Below are 20448 nucleotides of genomic sequence, written 5' to 3'. Positions count from 1 at the left end.
CTACAGCATTGGACATCTGAATCTTACTACACTGTGTATTTCTGCAATGTTGAAAACTGTTAGCTGTACACAGAGATTATCCATAGCACTTCTTTATGAGAACATAAAATTAACTTGAATAGAATTTTGTAGGCAATTACATAATTTCTTGTTCAGTGATGATAGCAATAAGTAGATGATAGAAAACAGTATTTTTGTGGGCTGAATTTGATTCTATTTTTAAAAAAATTATAAATTTACCTGTGAAGGTAGTATAAGATCTTTTTGCCTTGTGGAGTGTTGTGTTAATTTTGAGATTCATTCCGTTGGTTCAAACACGGATGGACTTGTCTGGGTTTAAAAATGAATAATCCTGTTGCTCCAGCCTTGTGGGCATGGAATTCTAATGTGTGCACATGCAGTGATGGCTTCAGATTGTTTGTGGGGTGGGCACCTCCTTGCCAATGATACCATTGCCTATTCATTTGCTCGCTTCCTATGGGCTCAATCCGCCGCCCTGCCCAGGAGAGAGCAAGGCAAGGAGAAGCTACTCTTCTTATGCTTCCCACTGCTTGTGAATAGGCAGCAACAGTGAAGAGGAGGAGGGCCAAGAAGCTCTGATGTTAACCTCTAGATGCTGGCTCAGCACATATGGCTTCTACAGAGTATGCTATTCACTTGACTGAAAGGGGCAGCTTTATGCACACAAAAAGATGGGTGACCATGGCACACCCGCTTGAAGTGACTGGGCTAGTCCATGTAAACGAATTCATATGAATTGTGGACAATATGATTATGTTTACTTACACATTTGCAGCTAAACATAAACATAGATATTTACAAAATATAGGGATTGTGTGTCTTATAGGGAATGTCCAAAATGTATAGATAATTATCATGAATATTGTCAGCGTATCCAAAATTATGGCATTATACTACTGAAGTGTTGACAACTTAAGGCCTTTTCGTGATTGCCAACATTCACTGGACTTTCAGATGCAAGTGAGATGTATTAAAAAAATACTTTGTAATCATAGTGTCAACAGTAACCCCATTTTAGACATTTGCTGTAGTACATATTTATGGAGGGACACTTGATCACCGATACAGTTGAGTACAAAAAATCCCAAAGTGGCCCAAGATGACTAAAATTTAGCCCCCAGAATAGACTTACTGAAATTCCTGTCTTTCCACCTTTCAAATATGTAACCATTTAGTATGGTACAACTTTATTTTTCTTTCAATCTATTTAGATTCCTAGTTAGATCAGCATTTTGAAATCATCACATGTAAGTGAATTCATCTGCAAATGATTAAGAGATATTCCACCATTGATGTTCTTGGGTTTGGGGGGTTCTCTTCCCCTGCTCCACCACATTTCCTTTGATTTGATCTGGTGGGATATTAATGTCTATTTGGAAACTCTTATGTGTAGGAAAGAGGGTCAAACATGTAACAAACACCTAGTGAAACAATTGTTAATGTCTTTTCACTGGCTGTTCTGTACTTTCTCCACGATATGGCCATTCACATCCAATAAAGCAGTACTTGGCCTTCTGAACATTAATGCAAAGCATGTACATGGTTCTACTCTTGATCAAAAATAAAAAAATGCCTAGGTTTTCCCCCTCATGGTCGAGCTGTCTTTGTTTCATAGAAAGGCGCATACTTAAAACATGCTCAATTTATAATGAAATGGTAAGGCTTATTTGCCTGAGTTGGCATGGGTTAAATAAATTCCTCAAAGCTAAAGGAATATTATTAAACACTTTACATAATTAGTGGATTAATTCATTTAAAACAGTGTTTGAAATGTGTGGTCAATCATGCATTCTTTAAGGAGAATCTTGGCATGGAGAGGATTCAGCGGGTTGAATCCAGTGGCGGCTGTCAGCCAGAGGAACAGAAATTGCTGATGCAATAGATTCTGCCTCCCCACCTGGACACCTTCCAGAGCAGATAGGAGTGGGTGAGCTGTAGGTCAGAGGAGAGCAAGATGCATTGTGTAAGCAGAAGTCCACGCATGAAATGTTGGATTTAACCCATAAATCACTTACAGTCGTGTAAAAAAGAAAGTACACCCTCTTGGAATTGTATGATTTTATATATCAGGACATAATAACAATCATCTGTTTCTTAGCAGGTTTAAAAATTAGGTAACTACAACCTCAGATGAACAACAACACGTGACATATTACACTGTGTCATGATTTATTTAACAGAAATAAAGCCAAAATGGAGAAACCAAAGCCACAGCTAGACCTAAGGTTTATCCTGGGATCATCCAGGGTTCGCCCCTGCCCGAGCACTGGATCCCCTGTGTGTCACGTAGATGAACAGGTTTGACCCCTGGATGATCCAGGGATAAACCTTAGGTCTAGCTATGGCCCATGTGTGAAAAAGTAAGTACACCTTATGATTCAATAGCTTGTAGAACCACCTTTAGCAGCAATAACTTGAAGTAATCGTTTTCTGTATGACTTTATCAGTCTCTCACATCGTTGTGGAGGAATTTTGGCCCACTCTTCTTTACAACGTTGCTTCAGTTCATTGAGGTTTGAGGGCATTTGTTTATGCACAGCTCTCTTAAGGTTCCGCCACAGCATTTCAATCGGGTTGAGGTCCAGACTTTGACTGGGCCATTGCAACACCTTGATTCTTCTCTTTTTCAGCCATTCTGTTGTAGATTTGCTGGTGTGCTTGGGATCATTGTCCTGTTGCATGACCCAATTTCGGCCAAGCTTTAGCTGTCGGACAGATGGCCTCACATTTGACTCTAGAATACTTTTTTGGTATACAGAGGAGTTCATGGTTGACTCAATGACTGCAAGTTTCCCAGGTCCTGTGGCTGTAAAACAAGCCCAAATCATCATCCCTCCACCACCGTGCTTGACAGTTGGTATGAGGTGTTTGTGCTGATATGCTGTGTTTGGTTTTCACCAAATGTGGCGCTGTGCATTATGGCCAAACATCTCCACTTTGGTCTTGTCTGTCCAAAGGACATTGTTCCAGAAGTCTTGTGGTTTGTTCAGATGCAACTTTGCAAACCTAAGCCATGCTGCCACGTTCTTTTTAGAGAGAAGAGGCTTTCTCCTGGCAACCCTTCCAAACAAACCATACTTGTTCAGTCTTTTTCTAATTGTACTGTCATGAACTTTAACATTTAACATGCTCACTGAGGCCTGTAGAGTCTGAGATGTAACTCTTTGGTTTTTTGCAATTTCTCTGAGCATTGCACGGTCTGACCTTGGGGTGATTTTGCTGGGACGTCCTCTCCTGGGAAGATTGGCAACAGTCTTGAATGTTTTCCACTTTTGAATCATCTTTCTCACTGTAGAATGATGGACTTTAAATTGTTTGGAAATGGCCTTTTAACCTTTCCCAGATTGATGGGCAGCAGCAATTGCTTCTCTAAGATCATTGCTGATGTCTTTCCTCCTTGGCATTGTGTTAACACACACCTGAATGCTCCAGACCAGCAAACTGAAAAAACTTCGACTTTTATAGAGGTGGTCATACTTGCTGATGATCAATTAATCACGGGCATTTGATTAGCAGCACCTGTCTGCTACTTAGCATCTTAATTCCTATGGAAGCAGTAACGGTGTACTTACTTTTTCACACATGGCTTCTCCGTTTTGGCTTTATTTCTATTAAATAAATCATGACACAGTGTAATATGCCATGTGTTGTTGCTCATCTGAGGTTGTATTTACCTAATTTTTAGTCCTGCTAAGGAACAGATGATATGTCCTGATATGTACAATCATACAATTCCAAGAGGGTGTACTTTCTTTTTCACATGACTGTTTCTCATTCAGTCTTGTTGCTGACATGGGCTTATTGTGTGGCCTTGGGGCATTTGCTTTTTTTCTCGTGAGTAGTAGTGATCCATCTCCCAGGATTTATGTATATCAGCTTAGAAAGCATGCTTAGAGTTCCCAAGTTCATCCTTCGTATCTACAACAAAACAGGTAACAAGACTAGGAAGATTTCTTGTCTCCTCAGATGATTATGGCACACATTAAGTTAAATGGGATATTCGTGTGGGGTCAGTATGTTGATTCCTTGTTATGATAGCAGAGAAGGAACATGTCCAAGTTCACTAAGAGACCCCCTCAAGCACTGCATACCCTTTTATAGTTGCAAAATACTGATGGGGGGGAAGCGTTTGTGGAAAGAATGGAACATTCAAGGGCAGCCAAATGGCTACTTTTGAGATATAATGGGCCTGTTCAGACAACACACTAAGCTATGGTTAGACCACCAACCCTTTTGCAGCAAACAGTTAGTGAGCATGTTTAAACTCTAATTATGTAGCTACCATGGTTAGGAATGGTTCACACAACACACTGCATTATGGTTCATGTGACATGCTTAAGCACTGGCTTAGCGTGTCATCTAAACAGGGTCAAGGTCTGTGCTGATCATGTGTAGAAAACAAGGATTTCCCCCCAGTACTTTTAGAGTAATAAACAGGAAACTAGTAGGACATTATAGTAAAATAAGATGTGGGTTAATTGATAAATTTGGGAAATGGGAGAGCTGAAGTAAGCGTAGTCCACTTCAAATACTTACATAGTTCTGTGGCTGTGGAACCATGCCATGGAGGTATGATTACATACCAAAGAGTGGAATGTCTATGAACTCAAGTCGTTACATTTTGTGATTAATGTTTTCTATTGAATGCCTCTAAGCCATTCAATAGAAAATGTACCAGAGAGCTTCGGCTATGGGGCAGTATATAAATTTAATAAATAAATAAGTCTAGATCAGAAATGGGTGACATGTACTTTCTTTAGACCAGGGGTGGGCAACTTATAACCCTCCAAATGTTTCGGCCTACAACTCCCATCATCTTTCAATATTGGCTATGCTGGCTAGGGCTGATAGGGGTTGTAGGCACAAATTGCTCACAACTACTTTGGGGCACAAATCTATCCAGAAATCAGAGGCTGCTGATTATCCTCTCCTCCGTGCTCCCTGCATTTTGCCTAGATGGGTCATTTCACCCATCTTGCCACTGCTTGGGGGAGGGGGGAGGGAAGGAGCCTGGATACCACCAAATAGTCCCCTGCCCACCCTCCAGGACTGCGCCCTTTTCACCATCTCTGCATTCTGTTTCCAAATCATAGAATCATAGAATAGCAGAGTTGGAAGGGGCCTACAAGGCCATCGAGTCCAACCCCCTGCTCAATGCAGGAATCCACCCTAAAGCATCCCTGACAGATGGTTGTCCAGCTGCCTCTTGAATGACTCTAGTGTGGGAGAGCCCACAACCTCCCTAGGTAGCTGATTCCACCGTCGCACTGCTCTAACAGTCAGGAAGTTTTTCCTGATGTCCAGCTGGAATCTGGCTTCCTTTAACTTGAGCCCGTTATTCCGTGTCCTGCACTCTGGGAGATCCTGGCCCTCCTCTGTGTGACAACCTTTTAAGTATTTGAAGAGTGCTATCATGTCTCCCCTCAATCTTCTCTTCTCCAGGCTAAACATGCCCAGTTCTTTCAGTCTCTCTTCATAGGGCTTTGTTTCTAGACCTCTGATCATCCTGGTTGCCCTCTTCTGAACACGCTCCAGCTTGTCTGCGTGATGTAGAGATGTAGAGAAATGCAGAGATATGGCCAGCATGGAAAGAACCGCACCAGCTGTGAGGGGAGCAGCTCCGACCTCGGCTCCCAGCAACCAAAGAATCCTATGTCCCTCCCAGAGCCTGTATAGCAGGCATTTGCTCTCTTAGATATTTGAATCTGGATACTCCCAGATTTCTTCCTTTTCTTTTTCCCTTTTTACATGCAAAAAAATTTCTCTAACTGGCTTGAAAGCATCCATGCTAATCCAGATCATATAATTTGTTGTTGTTGTTGTTGTTGTTATTATTATTAATATTAATATTAATATTAATATTTATTTATTTATATAGCACCATCATACTTTCATGTGTCTAAAATGTGCCTATTAGCAGAGACCCTCAGATAAATAAGGCCTTGTTTATATTCTGCCTTTCATTCCTCATACAATTCAAGCTAGCATACAAAGGGTTCTCAGGCGGTCGTCCATCCATGCACTGGCTAGATAACGTCAGCAAAGTTTCTTCATGTGACTTCAGACCATAGTTCTGGCCAACTGTAGTTGCCAATGTACAATAGCTCTTAATAATGGACAATTTGTCCATCTTGTTTACTAGACCATCTATTCTCTGAAAACCTCGAAACTAGTGCTTGAGATTGCAAAGATAAATGGCTTCTTGGTGCTAGGAGCTATTGAATGAAATGACAGCCTGCCAAACCATGAAGTATGAGGATCTGAACGGTCTCAGTTCTTCCCTGTCCTGCAGTCCAGTCACGGGATCATCAGGCTGTGCTGGTCTGCTATGTGTCCACAAGGCAGGACAGGTGGTGCGGTTTCCAGGGGGTTCTGGGAAGGGAAGAAACGCCTGCCTTTCCCTGACCCTGGTTGGGTGCTGTAGCTATTTGAATTGCTTTCAGTTCAGGTTCTGCCCAGGCTCACTTCCAGGCCAAAATCTAGAATTAGTTTTTTTTATTATTATTTTGTTCATGTTCATACAATATGGCAAGTACTTGTGTGATGCAATTTCACAGAAAGAAAGGAGAGAGGAAATAGACCTCAAAGTTATACTGAGAGCAAAATCTGGCCCAATGTGCTTCAAATAATGGGACTCTTCTCCAGGAGTAACTATCGATCTGTTATGTCTAGACAGATCTACAACTACATGCATACGCAATCCATTTAACAAATCAATGACCAGACATTATTCTTATGGCTTAAAATGGGTTGGGCTAAACATAATGCTCACAGTTCACCTTTGAGGTCTCTCCCACTCTTCTTGTACTCATGCCATTCTTCTTTTTTCCTGCTGTTGTTTTTCATAGTACAGTTCTCATCAGTAACAGTCAACTTCTACTTGACAGTAATTCATGCACATCACTAATAGATTGAAGTGGCATTTCTGAAGTGTCAGAAGAGTGAAAATTTCTAAGCTCATTCTGCTGCAATGTTCTGGTATTCTACAGCAAGAAGTGATGCATTCCTCAAGAACACTACATCATCTCATGCTGAAGTCCTCTTCCCCTTGTGCTCTTTGAGTTCAGAGCTTTAATAGATGTTAGTATGTCGTGCCATTAATTCATAGGGTGTTGCAATATGAGATGGAGCCCAGGAAGACCTAGAACCTGGTTTGAGGCCATCTTACTGCAGCCTTCACTATCTCCAATGCTGTGTTATCCCAAAGTAACAAACAAAGTATATTACTTACCAATGGTGGTGGTGACAGCCAGTCAAGCTCTGGTCTTGGTGTAAAGGCGACAGTGGAGTCTTCTGGCCTGGATGTTGCAATCTAAGCTTGTTGCATGCAGGCTAAAGAACTGGCTATGACTTTGGAGTGGGGAACCTCCAGCTTCGGGTCCCAATTTGGGCCTTGGGTTCCCCAAATGGCCAAACATTTCCCTTGACCCTACCCTCTTTACCCCGCCACCCATCATTTGATGATTTCCCAGCTATTGTACAGTTTTCCCTCAATTCTAAAAAGTTGAAATGCCGCCTAAGACTTTGTTACTACGGTAAAATTTGAAGTTACAATATGTATCTTCATATTGCCTTTGGCCCCATCACTTTGCCTTTAGAATGCATACCCTGAGATCATCTCTGAAAGAGAATTCTGCCCTCATCTGAAGGGGGTTCCCCACCCCTGCCTTGGAGTTTGGGAGGAGATGGGAGTGTCCAGAAGGATCCAATTTATGGCAATTAAAACTGAAGAAAAGTCCTTGGTCTCCAGGCCTTGCCTTGCAGTGTTTATATGATCGCCTAGTACCAAGCCTGGAAGTTCCTAGAGTTCCATGGAATTCCTGGCCAATCTTGTGTGGTGTGAAATGGAAGCAGGGGAGAGCTTCCTAAGGTCCAGCTTTTGAGGGTTTGTTAGTACCGCCAGTGTTTTGGCACATGCTTGGTTGTTGCGAGTGTGAGAGACCACAGGTCCTGCTCCCCAAATTCACATTTCCCTTTTGATGCAAATGACACCATCAGTGTTGATCTCTGCCTTTTGGGTATGAGCATTTATTCCAGATGTTTTGCTGTGCCAGCATCTTGCACAGTCAAAGGCTCATATGTTGTTCAGACAACACGTTTTCATTGACACCGTCTGTTTTCAGTTACTGAGAGGCTTGCTATGGGAAAATATTCCCCCTCTGCTAACCACACTAAATGCTTTTGTGAGATCCCTGCCTTTCTGCTTCCAACTGGATTTAAAGCATATTTTCCACAAAGAAACCAGAATCCCATCTTGGCATATTCTCCTCCAAAAGCCCACTCAAGGTGTGTAGCTCAATATAAAATACAGAGTCTCACACTTGATTCTGTTTGGGCAAATATAAACAAGTTTTCATTTATGGAGCATCACACATAGGATATCCTGGTTCCTTAAACTGGCTGGAGTAACTGCATGCAATTACTCAGCACCTTGGACAGCGCCTTAGAGTTCTCACTGAAACCCAGAGAGGGGGCACTGCTCCACTGAAATAGGAGCCAACAGCCTCCACTGAAAGTTATGACATGCTGACTGGGAATTATGGGAGTTGTAGTCCAACACATCTGTAGGACACAAGGTTGAGAAAGGTTGATCTAGGAAATGTTTTGAGTTCCGCCACTAGAGCCAAACAGGAATGCGCACTTCCATAGATGTTAATCAGGTGGGCTTCAATTCACATTAGTTCTTAGCATATGGGGCTGAGCCGTCCGACATGTCCTGAAAGCCCTGGCTCCATTTGTTAGGTCGGGTGCAATTTTGCCATGAGGGGCAGCGGACCAAGCAGTCTGAATGCATCGAACTGGTCAGAAGGGTAGTTCTAACTTCTGTCCTTTGGGGTCTGCATGACTCCTAGATCAGATTGTGTTGTACTTCCTCCCGAGTGCGTCCTCATCCCAGTTTGACTGAGAGGGGCTTCGGGGAAATGGTGTTTGTAGAAGAGCAGGGAGCTAGAAGCCAAGTCTGTGTAAAACATTTTTAAAAAATAGTTGAGAGGGAAAGTACATGGTGCTACTGTACCTTTAATAGTTACCTGCAAGATCATATACATAAAGTACCTCAGTCTGAAATCCTATGTGCACTTACATGGGAGCCAACTCCATAGAATTAAATGTGACTTGCTTCTCCATAGACACCCATAAGAGTTCAGTCTATTGAGAAGAACCTTCGCATAATTTCCCCCTCTCTGCACTTGTCAGGGCCCTGCTCCCTTCTCTGTTTTAATTCCTTATGAAAATATATCCATCATGCTTTCAAGTCCCTACCTTAGATTTACTCAGCCTGGTGACTCCAACTCCCACCCAGTTCCAGGATTCAATTGCTCTTACTTGGCCCTTTTCAGCCGTTGCTCTTCTAACCTCATGAGTCACACAGTCCCTCCTATGTACCTCCCCACCCATGGTTAGGGATGATAGGAGTTTTAACCCAACAACATTGGAAGGACAAAGGTTCCCATCTCCTGTTTTCTATGGGCACAACAATGAACTAATCTCGCCCTGTGAGGAACAGGACAGAGAGTGGACCAACTCTACAGCAGTGTAGATCAAATTACAAACTGAGATTCACCCTTCTTTTTGTCTTGCCACGGATCCATAAAAGAAAGCTTCATATATGGCAGCCCCATTTGGATTTGCATGAGCAACTGTTTAATGCATTGCATTTTTACACATAGAATCCCTCATGCTAGAGATTCTCAGTAGGGGGCAAGAAAGCCTCTAATCTTGTTTCTTGGCAGCCTAGAAAGGTACTGAACACTTGTATGGATTTGTTGGTGTTGGAAAGCAATTGTGCAGGCACTTTGTTCCTTACTGCAGATTGTCTGAAACCCTAAAGTATGTTCTAAGTAGATGGCTTGACTCAAGAAACAGAGTCGTCGTTGTCCATCGTCAAAACTGCCATGGGAGGCAAGTCATTAATATCAGGGGGACCCTGCTAAAGAAAAAGACTTGTACAAGGAACTGCAGAACAGTTTGGACCTGTAGCAGCCTTCCCCAACCTGATGCTTTCCAGATGTGATGGACTTCAACTCCCATTGGCCATGCTGGCTGGACATCTGGAAGGCACTAGGATGGGGAAGGTTGGTCTATACCCAGGGTGGGTGGGTGATGATTCCAAGCTAAAAGTGTCCATGCTAAGCCTCTGTAGTGGCAAAGCACAATTTTCACTTTTTTTCTAGTTTAAAAAAAGGGGGGCATCAGAGCCACATGTTGTGTTGTCCATCCTTGTCTATATTCTCTGTCCATGGCCACTAACACACTCCTCTTGGCTTGTTGGGACCTTTTTACTCCTAAACTAAAAGGGAATGTTAACAACTGATCTCTCTCTCTCCCTTGAGGACATTTGAACAATTATTTTCAAGGCAAGAGGTTTTAACAGCTACAGCTGAGGAAAAGTTGAGTCATCAGGCAGTCATATGAGCATTTAGGGTGCATTTATTCAAATACATATTGCAGAGACAATTTACAGTATATCTTTAGCTATACACACATAAATTGGCCGCTTGAACGATATGGAGGTGGGGGCAGGCGGGGGAGAGAATCCGTCGCAACACCTTAAAAGAAAAACTATTCACGAAGAAATTGCACCTGCCAGTAACAAATGACCACTGAATCTGGCCCTAATGTGCCATCCAAGCTTACTATAAAACGTGTTTAAAAATATATATGTAAAGGCAAGGGAAATAGCAATTACTCTTACATGCCTGCTTTTTGTCAGGCTGCATGCAGAGAATACCTGAATGATCCACTGTTACAGAACAGGTTGTCTTCTGTTTACATTATTTTCCATTTTAGCAAGAAAGTAAACTAATCGGTTGTGTTTCTTGTGCCCTGAGGAAATGTCACATGAAGAATTTCGAAAATGTGCATTATCTTTTCAAGTGACAACCCACCCCACACACCAACCTCCAAGAAATGTTTAGAAAAATCAAGTTGGAGAACTGAGTCCAAAGAGATCTCCCAACCATGATTGGCTCCTTCTAGAGAGTTGAAAAATACATAGCACCTTTTGTTTGTGTAAAGGATTGTACATTTTTCCAAATAACAGAAGCACAGAGGCAGGCCTGGGTAGACCTCAGGTTCTTCTGTTGCTCCTTAATATGTTTCTATCCTAAGGGTTGCAAGAGATCGAACTTTTGTAACCTGCATAAAGACACAGAAGAAGAGGAAGAAAGAGAAGAAGAAAAACCAAAGTAGATTTAATAAGAAAATAGAAAAGAGCACAAGCATGGTTATCGAAAGCTGCGAAAGCGGCTGCAGACAGCAAGGGGGGATAGGGGGAATTGCAGCCTTCTGATTCCCATCAGCCTCAGCCAGCCTGACCTATCAGAGCTGGAGCGCAACATCATTTGGAAGGTCATCAATTCCGCCCAGGCTTAAGAAATCAGAAGAGCTGGATAGTTTCCACCAGGGATTTCCCTGGAATTTACTCCTAAAATCATGAGAAGGGGGAAGTTTAGATTACAAGGCCTTTGAGCCAGCTATGGGCACAATCCCCTACAAAGCTATATCCACTTGGGAGTCGCATAGAAGTCAATAAGGCATAAGCATACATCAAGTCTGCGCTGGATTACAGCTCAAATGTGTATCAAATAGGCCACACTACCAAGTATTAGCCGTGCTGCTAACAATAAAATGGTGGCTTTGGGAAAGCAGACTTTGAGGTTCCAACTCACGTATGCTTTGAATGCTCCTAGTAAGCCTAATAGGATAAGGAGCTGCTCTGTACTAGTCCATATCCCAGCAGTTGACTTGTACTATTTAAAGTGCCTTAGGGCAAAATTCTATGCATGTTTAGCCAGGAAAAAAAGCCTTACAACTTCCAGCATTCCCCAGCCAGGCAACAACAACAAACAAGTAAAATATGCTGGCATTTTGGCCCAACAATATTGGAAGCGGCTCTCCCAGGGCTCTAGCAAAAGTCTTTTCCGGTGCTGCAAACTCATTTAAGAAACACACACGGGAGGACTCAGGAATTGTACCTGCAACCTGATATATATATACACACACACACACACACACACACACACGCAGAGAGAGAGAACACACTCAGCTATTGAACTAGTTGTAGGCAAGAGAACAAAGCCAAAGCAGAATCTTACAATATCCAAAGATGCACTTTTGATGCCTTCCCAGACTATACAGCTGCTTTACCCCAGACTGACGGCCTCCAGATCTGTTGGGCTACTCCCATCATTGGCCATACTGGTTGGGGATGATGGGAGTTGCAGTCCAACTCATCTGAAGGCCATCAGGTCACTCTATCAGGTACAGAGTCCTAAGTAACAATTATCTATTTTCCACCTATTGCCTAAAAACGAGTGATAGGCAAAGACGGGGTTGGGGGTGTTGGAAAGTTTGCAGAAACAGTTGGTTTCTTTAACCGGTCAAATGAGTGGCATAGAAGAGTAGGCTACATGGAACTCTTACCATCTGGTAGTGTAGCATGGATATATAAGGAGCTGAATATTTGCTGCAAAAGCATTTTACAGAAACATCAATCGCAGAGGATATTTTTGCAACTCACCTGAATTACTCCATATTTTATTTCCCATCTCTCTCCTTGCAGTTCTGTAAAATTTGGCTCAGAAAACTGATTTGTTGCATGGTTCAGGTTAGAGCAGCATACCCCAACCGGGTGCATCAGGTTGGGGAAGGTTGCATTAGAGAATCTACAGCACACTTCTCCCTGAGGTGGCAAACCTGAGAGAGAACTACACCACTTAGACTGCAGGGTGGAGGCTCACAGAGGTTGAGGCTCCTCCAAACGAAACATTCCCTCTACCTAGAGAACCAGACGTCAGAGAGAAAGACATACTTCTCTTTGCTGTGCATGAAGTATTTGTGGGGTGGGTGGGTGGTGGGTGGGAGAGGAGCTTTCCAGTCATGCTAGAACCTGCTGTGTAAAAGTGCTACTGCCCAGGCACAGTGGTACCACTTCACTAAGAACTAAATCTCTGTAGCCTCCCAGTTTTTTGCTTCTTTTTGTTGTACTGAAATGAGAGGGAGGGCCACCACTATTCTGGTAATGTTCCCAAGCAGTTCTAATGGAAACAGGGCCATTTGTAGAAAATGGGTGTCAAAGCCCTAGAACTCACTCCTGGGAGAACTCGTTCCTTCCCTTTGCTGCCAACATTCCAGCTTCAAACAGTGTTGTTTCAAACGCCATTTAGCCATTTAGTGCTGTCCTGAGTGTGAGAAGAACTTCTTTCCTTTGCTATGGAGTTGGGTCTCTGCAGTTTTTAGTTTTGATGTTTATTTGTTTTATTTATTGTTGCATTTCAGTTTTAACTTTATTGTAAGAAAGGCCTTTAGTGCAAAAGGTGGGCAAGAAATATTTTAATAAATAAAAAGTGTGGTTGCAGCTATGTGATGTATACATATATTGCTTTTCTTCACTAGGAAGAGGATGGAATACATGTCAAGGGTTTTTAACTGCTGCGATTGGTGTGAACAGGGACAGAATCTTGTAGCACAGGCATGGGAAACATCTGGGCTGTGGGGGCTCCCCATTTGGCCTGCCACCTTCTTCCCCATGCTCACCAAGCAGGGAAAAACTCTTAACTCCAATTTGCAGCCAATTGGAAAAGAGGTTTTTCAACACTTAGCAGTGATTTTTATCCCCACCATGGGATTCCGGTGAGGAAGGTTTAAGCCTTGTGCCCCACTCTTCAGCTGATCTTCATGGATCAGTTGTGGGTGCCTGCCTGTGAGAAAGGGCTGTGAAAATGAGATGGCCCTGCCCACTCTGGGCTCTGACCACACCCACTAGTAACATGTTTCCCTGAGAGGTTTTCTGGATGGCAATTTGGCACTCAGGCTGTAAAAGACTGAGAACACAACAAGAACATTAACAAAAACTCTGCACAAGGGATGGAGGTGGAGTAAGCCTGAATCTGTGGACATCGCACAGAGTGCTTAACAAAAAAAAGAGTTTAACTACAGATAGAACTAAACCATTGTTTTTGAGATGGAAAGTGGTTTTGCAAAGTCACACCCACAGGAAAACAAACAAACCAGCCCCCAAAAGTGAAAACAGGACAGAAGTCTACACAAGCCTGGTCAGCAGAGAGCAGATTCTCCTTCCATGGGAAGGGGCAATGTTGTCTGTTTTGCACAGCACAGCCTAATGGATCAAGCAGGAGGAATAACCCACTGCAGGATACATTCAACTTATGTTTTCTACTGTTTCCTGGTATGCTATTTGACAATCTTACATGGTGGCAAGTGCTCTCAATGGCCAAGAATACATTCAGGAGACAAGACATGACTATTGTCCTTTTGGCAAAGTGGAATTATACTCAAAACACACTAGATGAAACAGAAAATCACAGTGCCTTCAAAAATCAATTATACTATTTCCTTCAGGAGAGAAGTCAGCTTTGGGTTACTTTCCCACCTCCAAAACGATAGCTATATGAAAGAGCCCAGTGGAACCAAAATATTCATTCATCTCTAAGCAACCATTCCTGGAACTGAGGACATAAAACATGTATTACACATTTCTTTGAACTCTACCTTCATTCTATATTTGGGGCGGGAGACAGAATCAGAAAACATACTGTGAAATGCATGGTATGCTTGGGGAGCCAGAATCTAAACATAATCCTCCAACCACACATGCACCCAGTACAAAACTGTAGATGACATAAAGGAATGTAGAAGTGCATGTATGCCCCATGGATCATCCCAGCAAATTTTCTTCTCAAAAGACTTGACTGTAGAAAAGCTAGTGGTACAGGTAGGCAGCTTCCATTACAGGACTTTTCCCTCAAATACCTCTTAGCTAGGTGTAACCTCTGTATGGGAGTCATGGGTGGGGCTTCATTTTCTGAACCTTTCCTAAACAAAACAAAAATGAGTGGTATGCTGTAGAAAGCAGACACTGGAATTTCTGGTGGTAGAAAGGACATCTACAATATGTATGGATGAAATCCTGAAGTTTTACAACTGAATCTCAACCATCCTCCAAAGAGCTCAGGGTGGGGTGCATGAAGGTTTTCTCTTTCATCCTCACATTCACCCTAAGAGGTATGGTGAGGAGCTAGTCATAATCTCTCAGGCTAGGGTCATCATCATTAATCTTCATGGCTGAACAGGATTTGTCCAGCCAACACATTGTGTTCCTTCACTGATTTAACCAAATCCTGCTACAAAGGCAGAATATGGATTGTGTCTAAACAGACTGATGCAGAAGTACTACGTGTAGAACGAAGTGTCTAACTATTAGAACCAAGTGTCTCAGCTCAGCAGCTTTCATTTACATGGATTGTCATCAGTTTTTCTGACTGCAGGAAGTTGAGAATTATCTATATTACAAAACTGGTAACAGTTGCTCATGAACTGGCTTACAAGTGGAGTCACTCTGTATGCGCAACATTAAGCCAATGACATACAAATGAACTTCCACTGAAATCTGTTTGTGGTTCTGGCGGAGAGATCTTGTACTACCTACCGATCCACCTCCACTTGGCAAAACTAGAGTGGATTTTTCAAGCATGCAGGCAGTCACCTGTGCAAGTCCTCTCCAGTCACCTCATGACGCACATCAAGGAAACAGGTCTAAACTTCGCATGCAACACCTGTGCTCTTTGTCCTTGGGAATCATTGTGCCAATGCTCCATCTCTTTTGAACCCACAATTACCGTTTTTCCTCGCAACTGTAGGTGATAGCCTAGAACCCCCGCCCTCCCTCCGCATTTTCTGCTTACCCTTGCAATTGCACTTCTGTCACAAGGTTTTTATTATGTATGTTCCAGGTATGTATTCAGTGGTGCTAGGAAAATTAGGTTTTTACAACAGAACCAGACAATTTTGCATGGGAAAGATGGGTTAAATAACAACAGTGGACCTCAGAATAATGAACTGTATTCTCTTTATTATTAGCCAATGGGTGTTATCCAAAATAATAGATGTTATTGACTGTAGCTTAATTTTACAACACAAAACATAAGGAGGGGGGGAACAAATGGGGAAGCACATTGAGAATTACTTCACCAAGTATTTTCTTCCTGCCTCTGCATCAGTGTTTCCCCAACAGCTGGTGACAACCATCACCTCTACACATAGTGAAAATCCTTGTTACAGATATTAATTCTTGGTTGCTTAGAAAAATCCACACAGTTTTATAAATGGATTATATCCATTTAAATACTAATCTATACATTATAGATTATGATTAACAAATCTAACTGGTATCCCCCCCTCACACTTATAGACTAGCATGTCAATGCATGTGCACACATTTCAGGGAAGAACCATGCACAGCATTCCACCTGCTATGGCAAAAAAATTTTTTGAACACTGTAGAAATAGAGGTCTCATGATTCACTGCGTGAAAACATGCAATACATTTGCCCCATTTTCTGCAACTGGGAACAGAAATACCTGGGGGCAATCAAACAGTGTTTTTGAGCACGTGCACAGCATTTGCACACCAGTCTATGCAAGGTTAGCCAGCTAACGTTATCCCAAAAATAATTTGTGTATGTATACTATTCCCTTTCATGATGTCCTCCCTCAAAGGATTTGCTTTAAATTGGGGGGGGGGGGGAGGGAGGGGAGAAACAACCCACAACAGGGTTCATAAAGAATTTGTGCATGAAAATTTAATAAAATGGCAATTGTAATAGGTAAGTGTAAATTTAAGTGCATAATACCAAACAGAAGACAGCTGAACCATCCTCAGAGAAAGCAGAGCTTCTTTCTCCCAACTGCTAGTTAAAGATCTATAAAAACGGTACATAGTTTCAGTTTCGTTTCTATAAACACAAACTCAAGGTGCCCAATTTTGATTAGTCATTCCAAGAAGTACTAGATAAGAGTGATTCACCATTGGTTCAAAACACACGTTCAATGTTTATTGAGCGCATATTGAACTTCAACCTAAAGGTTTGTTCATACAAGTCATTTGCCCCTGTTCTGCCACAATCCCTGTGACCGGATTCCCTGAACACGCACAGCACATGGATGTTGTTCCCTTGCATCTTCAGAGTTAACATGGAAAGAACAGGGAGAACATGATGTGCAAGACAGCATTGTTTTATGCACAGACTTCATTAAGAAATGAGCCCCACAGCAATGTTAATTGAGTACAAAGAAATCCAGAAGACAAGCTCAAACATTTCACTCCCTCTCATTGGATAATATACCAGTGACAGGTTACATTTAAAAAGAAAAAAGAAAGAAGTAAAATACATGATGCATAATTTTACTCGACAAAAAGGCAGCTGAACACTCTTTGAATACTATAAATCTATCTGTAATAGAACAAAATGTTAAAGAGTAAAGGCTCCTAGATTTGTGTTGTGTTTAGCTATGGAGATCCCAGCTTAACACAGCATTTCAATATGGTGTTTATAAGACCAGTCATCATATATATAGTAGTGAGGTAGGATACTGTCCCCTCCATGGGACTGATGTTTTCATATGCTCCCTTGCCAGAAAGGTCCAGGTTTCCAACATTGCATCCCATATGATGACTAACAGAGTGCAAAGGGAAGGAGAACCTAGAGAGTTTAATTTTTCCTACTTTATTTGAAAAACTAAAGACTTCAGTAAAGCTTATAAGCAAAAGTTTTTACAGGTAACGTTCCACTTTTTCTTTTCTTTTTCTTAAAGAAAAAGGTGTGCTGGAACAGCTACCTGCCATCTAGATCTTTGTGAACAGGCAGGCAAAGAAAACCATCAATGATGACAGGACATGAAACACCAAAGAATTCCACCTAACGGGGGGGAAATCTTAAAACCCATGATGCATTCAGCAATATCAAAATTCTTGCAAATTCGCTAAACTGAAAAGAACATTCCAAAGTGCACCCATGCCAAAACTGTGGTCAGTTATTATAAGGTAAAAACTAGTATTCTTTCAAATGATCAATGCTTGGGTTAATAGCTTTGTCAGCATGAGACCATGCTAGTCCTTCAGAGGACAAAGAATAAAGATGTGTGATATGAGATCATGGAAACTGCTACCATCACCCCCAGAGCGCCATAGCGTACAGGCTGCCTGATTGTTGAACAGCTTTCATGAAATGCGTTTTAACCACAAACTGGTATAAGTGCTTTGGCAAGGTGGGGTGTGTTCCTTTCACCTGTGGAAAGGCCTGTGTTTCTCTGCTGGTGGTTCAAGCTTAATGAAGAACATATATGCAAAGGAACAACTCTCACATTGCTTCAAATTCATCAATGCGTTGCTTTGTATTGCCTTGCCGGATCTGTCGAAGAGTCTTGTATTTATCACGGCCTGCTTTAACGTTCTCCGCATGAAGGACGTCGTTCTGGGTTTTCTTGGTTTCATCTCTGGCTTGGGCCAACTCAGAACTCAGAGCCTGTTGAACAAATGTATTGGGAGTTTACAGACTTTGCCACGTCCAGCCATCAAGTTCAAAATTTCGTTTGCTATACACTAGGGATGGGCAATGGTGGCCCTTCAGGTGACGTTAGGACCCAATTCCCATTATCCCTGACTACTGCCCATGTTGGCTGGGGCTGATGGGAGTTGGTCTGTCGTCCTCTGAAGGGCCACTCAAGCGAAGTCAGTGTTCCACGCAAACAGCCTGAGGTTTATATTTAAAACATGAGAGTGCACTTGTGCAGAGGGGGAAATGGCTGTGCATGTGCCCTAGCTATTGAAATTCTATGTACACATAATATCAATACCCCAATCTTGCTTTCCCCAAGCCTGTGCCATCCAGATGTTTTCAATTCCAACTCCCAGCATTCTTGACCATTTGCTATACTGGCTGAGGCTGATGAAAGCTGAAGTCCAAAACATTTGCAGGGTACCAAGTTGGGGAAGGCCTCTTGAAAGTGGCAAATATTGTACTGAGGATGTTCACTGACATAGTTTTGAGAATAAACACATGTTTTATCCACACAGCAGTTTTCAACTTCTTACTGTTTTCAAAGAATCACCTAAGGTTTAGACAAATGCAATTCCTCATGCACATATTCTGGAGAATTATTGGAGAAGGGGAGATGACGAGGAAGAGAAGTATATAATTTGCATTAATTCTTTGCACTCTACTATCTTGCCAAACTCACAGCTCAAGCCATCTTATGATACTGTAACATGTGGGAAGGTAAAGATATTTTGTTTTAGAGAGATGATAATTATAGCGTTGAGTTGTATTAAACTAACTTCCTTACCCATTTGAAACAATTGCCTACTTCTCAATACATCATATAAATTTATACTTGAGAATAATGCTTATTCGTACAACAATATTGCCAGGAAGCTTACTAACTGAATCAAAATTCTTGATGCCCTTCCAAAGTAAATGATGCCTTCATGTGCATTATTGAAGGGGCCCAAAGACCTTTAAAAAGGGAGCTCAGCAGAAAAGTCCACTCCAAGAGCTTCCATGAAAATGTAATCTGATCTTAGCATTTTTAAAAAGGTGTTAACTGGTTTAATACTCAACATTCACACTGAATAAAAGCAACATTTGCACTATACCTATGAACATTAAAATATGTTACTGTGCTGAGCATTTTACAATAAATTTTATCACCACATGGGGTTGCCGTATTCCCACTCTACAGTTTCAAAACAATTTCATTTCATAATGCAGCACAAATGAAAAACTGAATGAAGACTTTCTTCCATTACACTTTTTTTTAATCTAGACCTTGTGAAATATTATGCTTCCATATTATATTAATGATATCTAGATGTGTGAAGGATATATAAAATGTTTTGTTTTGCTTTTTGCAAAGCAGCTGAGGCTATGGCCACAACTCATTGAACTTGCTCTGCAAGTCCAGCAGGAAAGCCCTGCTATATCCCACCCCCAGATGGTAACTTGGGAGAAGTTCAAAAACAATTTGTGATATTGTATGCATGGGACTACTATACAAAGAACAGAAAGACTCCCGATGGGTATAAATAATCCCCCAAGTAAAGAACACTCTTGTTTGTGGCCTGTATTACATGTCACTACAAGCCATCATTACCTGGAGCTGTTTCTTAACACGCTCATTCTTCTGTGTTTCCGTTACACGTTCCTCCTCACTCCTGTGATTTTCAACACCTTCAGAAGCCAATTCTGCACTAGCTTCAGCATTATTCTCATCTTGTTCGTCATGTTCATTCTCTGTTGGAGGGATGACAGGAGGCGGGGGAGGAGGCGGAGGAGGAGCTGACATCACAGTCTTCAGTTCTTCTTTGGTTTTTTCCAGATCTTCTTGGGCTGCAAAAGCCTAAGAAAAGAAATAAAAATCACTTAACACCCATGCACCACAAATAGCCAAAAGTCGCCAAACCTGCACTTTAATCACATTGGAGTCAATGGGATTGAAACAATTTAAGTACTCACACTTTTTATAGATTTGTAGGCCACAGCCTATATGCTTAAAATTATATACAAGTAGTCTCAAGAACAGACCAAAAGCCAACTCTTTCTAAATATTCTCAGCTATAATCAACAGATA

The 20448-nt window shown here is 41.9% G+C and overlaps 1 protein-coding gene across 2 annotated transcripts in view; it reads right to left on the bottom strand.

The window, feature by feature from the left end:
- Positions 1 to 15872: 15872 nt before the first annotated feature.
- RDX (radixin) overlaps positions 15873 to 20448 on the bottom strand; it is a 43320-nt gene continuing 38744 nt past the window's right edge. For both annotated transcript variants that reach the window (XM_063127075.1, XM_063127076.1), the window contains 2 exons: positions 19972 to 20217; positions 15873 to 18344 (listed from right to left, as the gene is read on the bottom strand). In XM_063127075.1, coding sequence (XP_062983145.1) covers positions 18180 to 18344; positions 19972 to 20217 — 411 coding nt within the window. In that variant the 3' untranslated portion in view covers positions 15873 to 18179. The remainder of the gene's footprint in view (positions 18345 to 19971; positions 20218 to 20448) is intronic.

This window comes from Elgaria multicarinata, chromosome 5 (assembly GCF_023053635.1).
Source record: "Elgaria multicarinata webbii isolate HBS135686 ecotype San Diego chromosome 5, rElgMul1.1.pri, whole genome shotgun sequence".
In the NCBI taxonomy this organism is placed as follows: Eukaryota; Metazoa; Chordata; class Lepidosauria; order Squamata; family Anguidae; genus Elgaria; species Elgaria multicarinata.
Note: the sequence above shows the minus strand (reverse complement) of the source record. Positions and strands in the feature narration are given on the sequence as shown.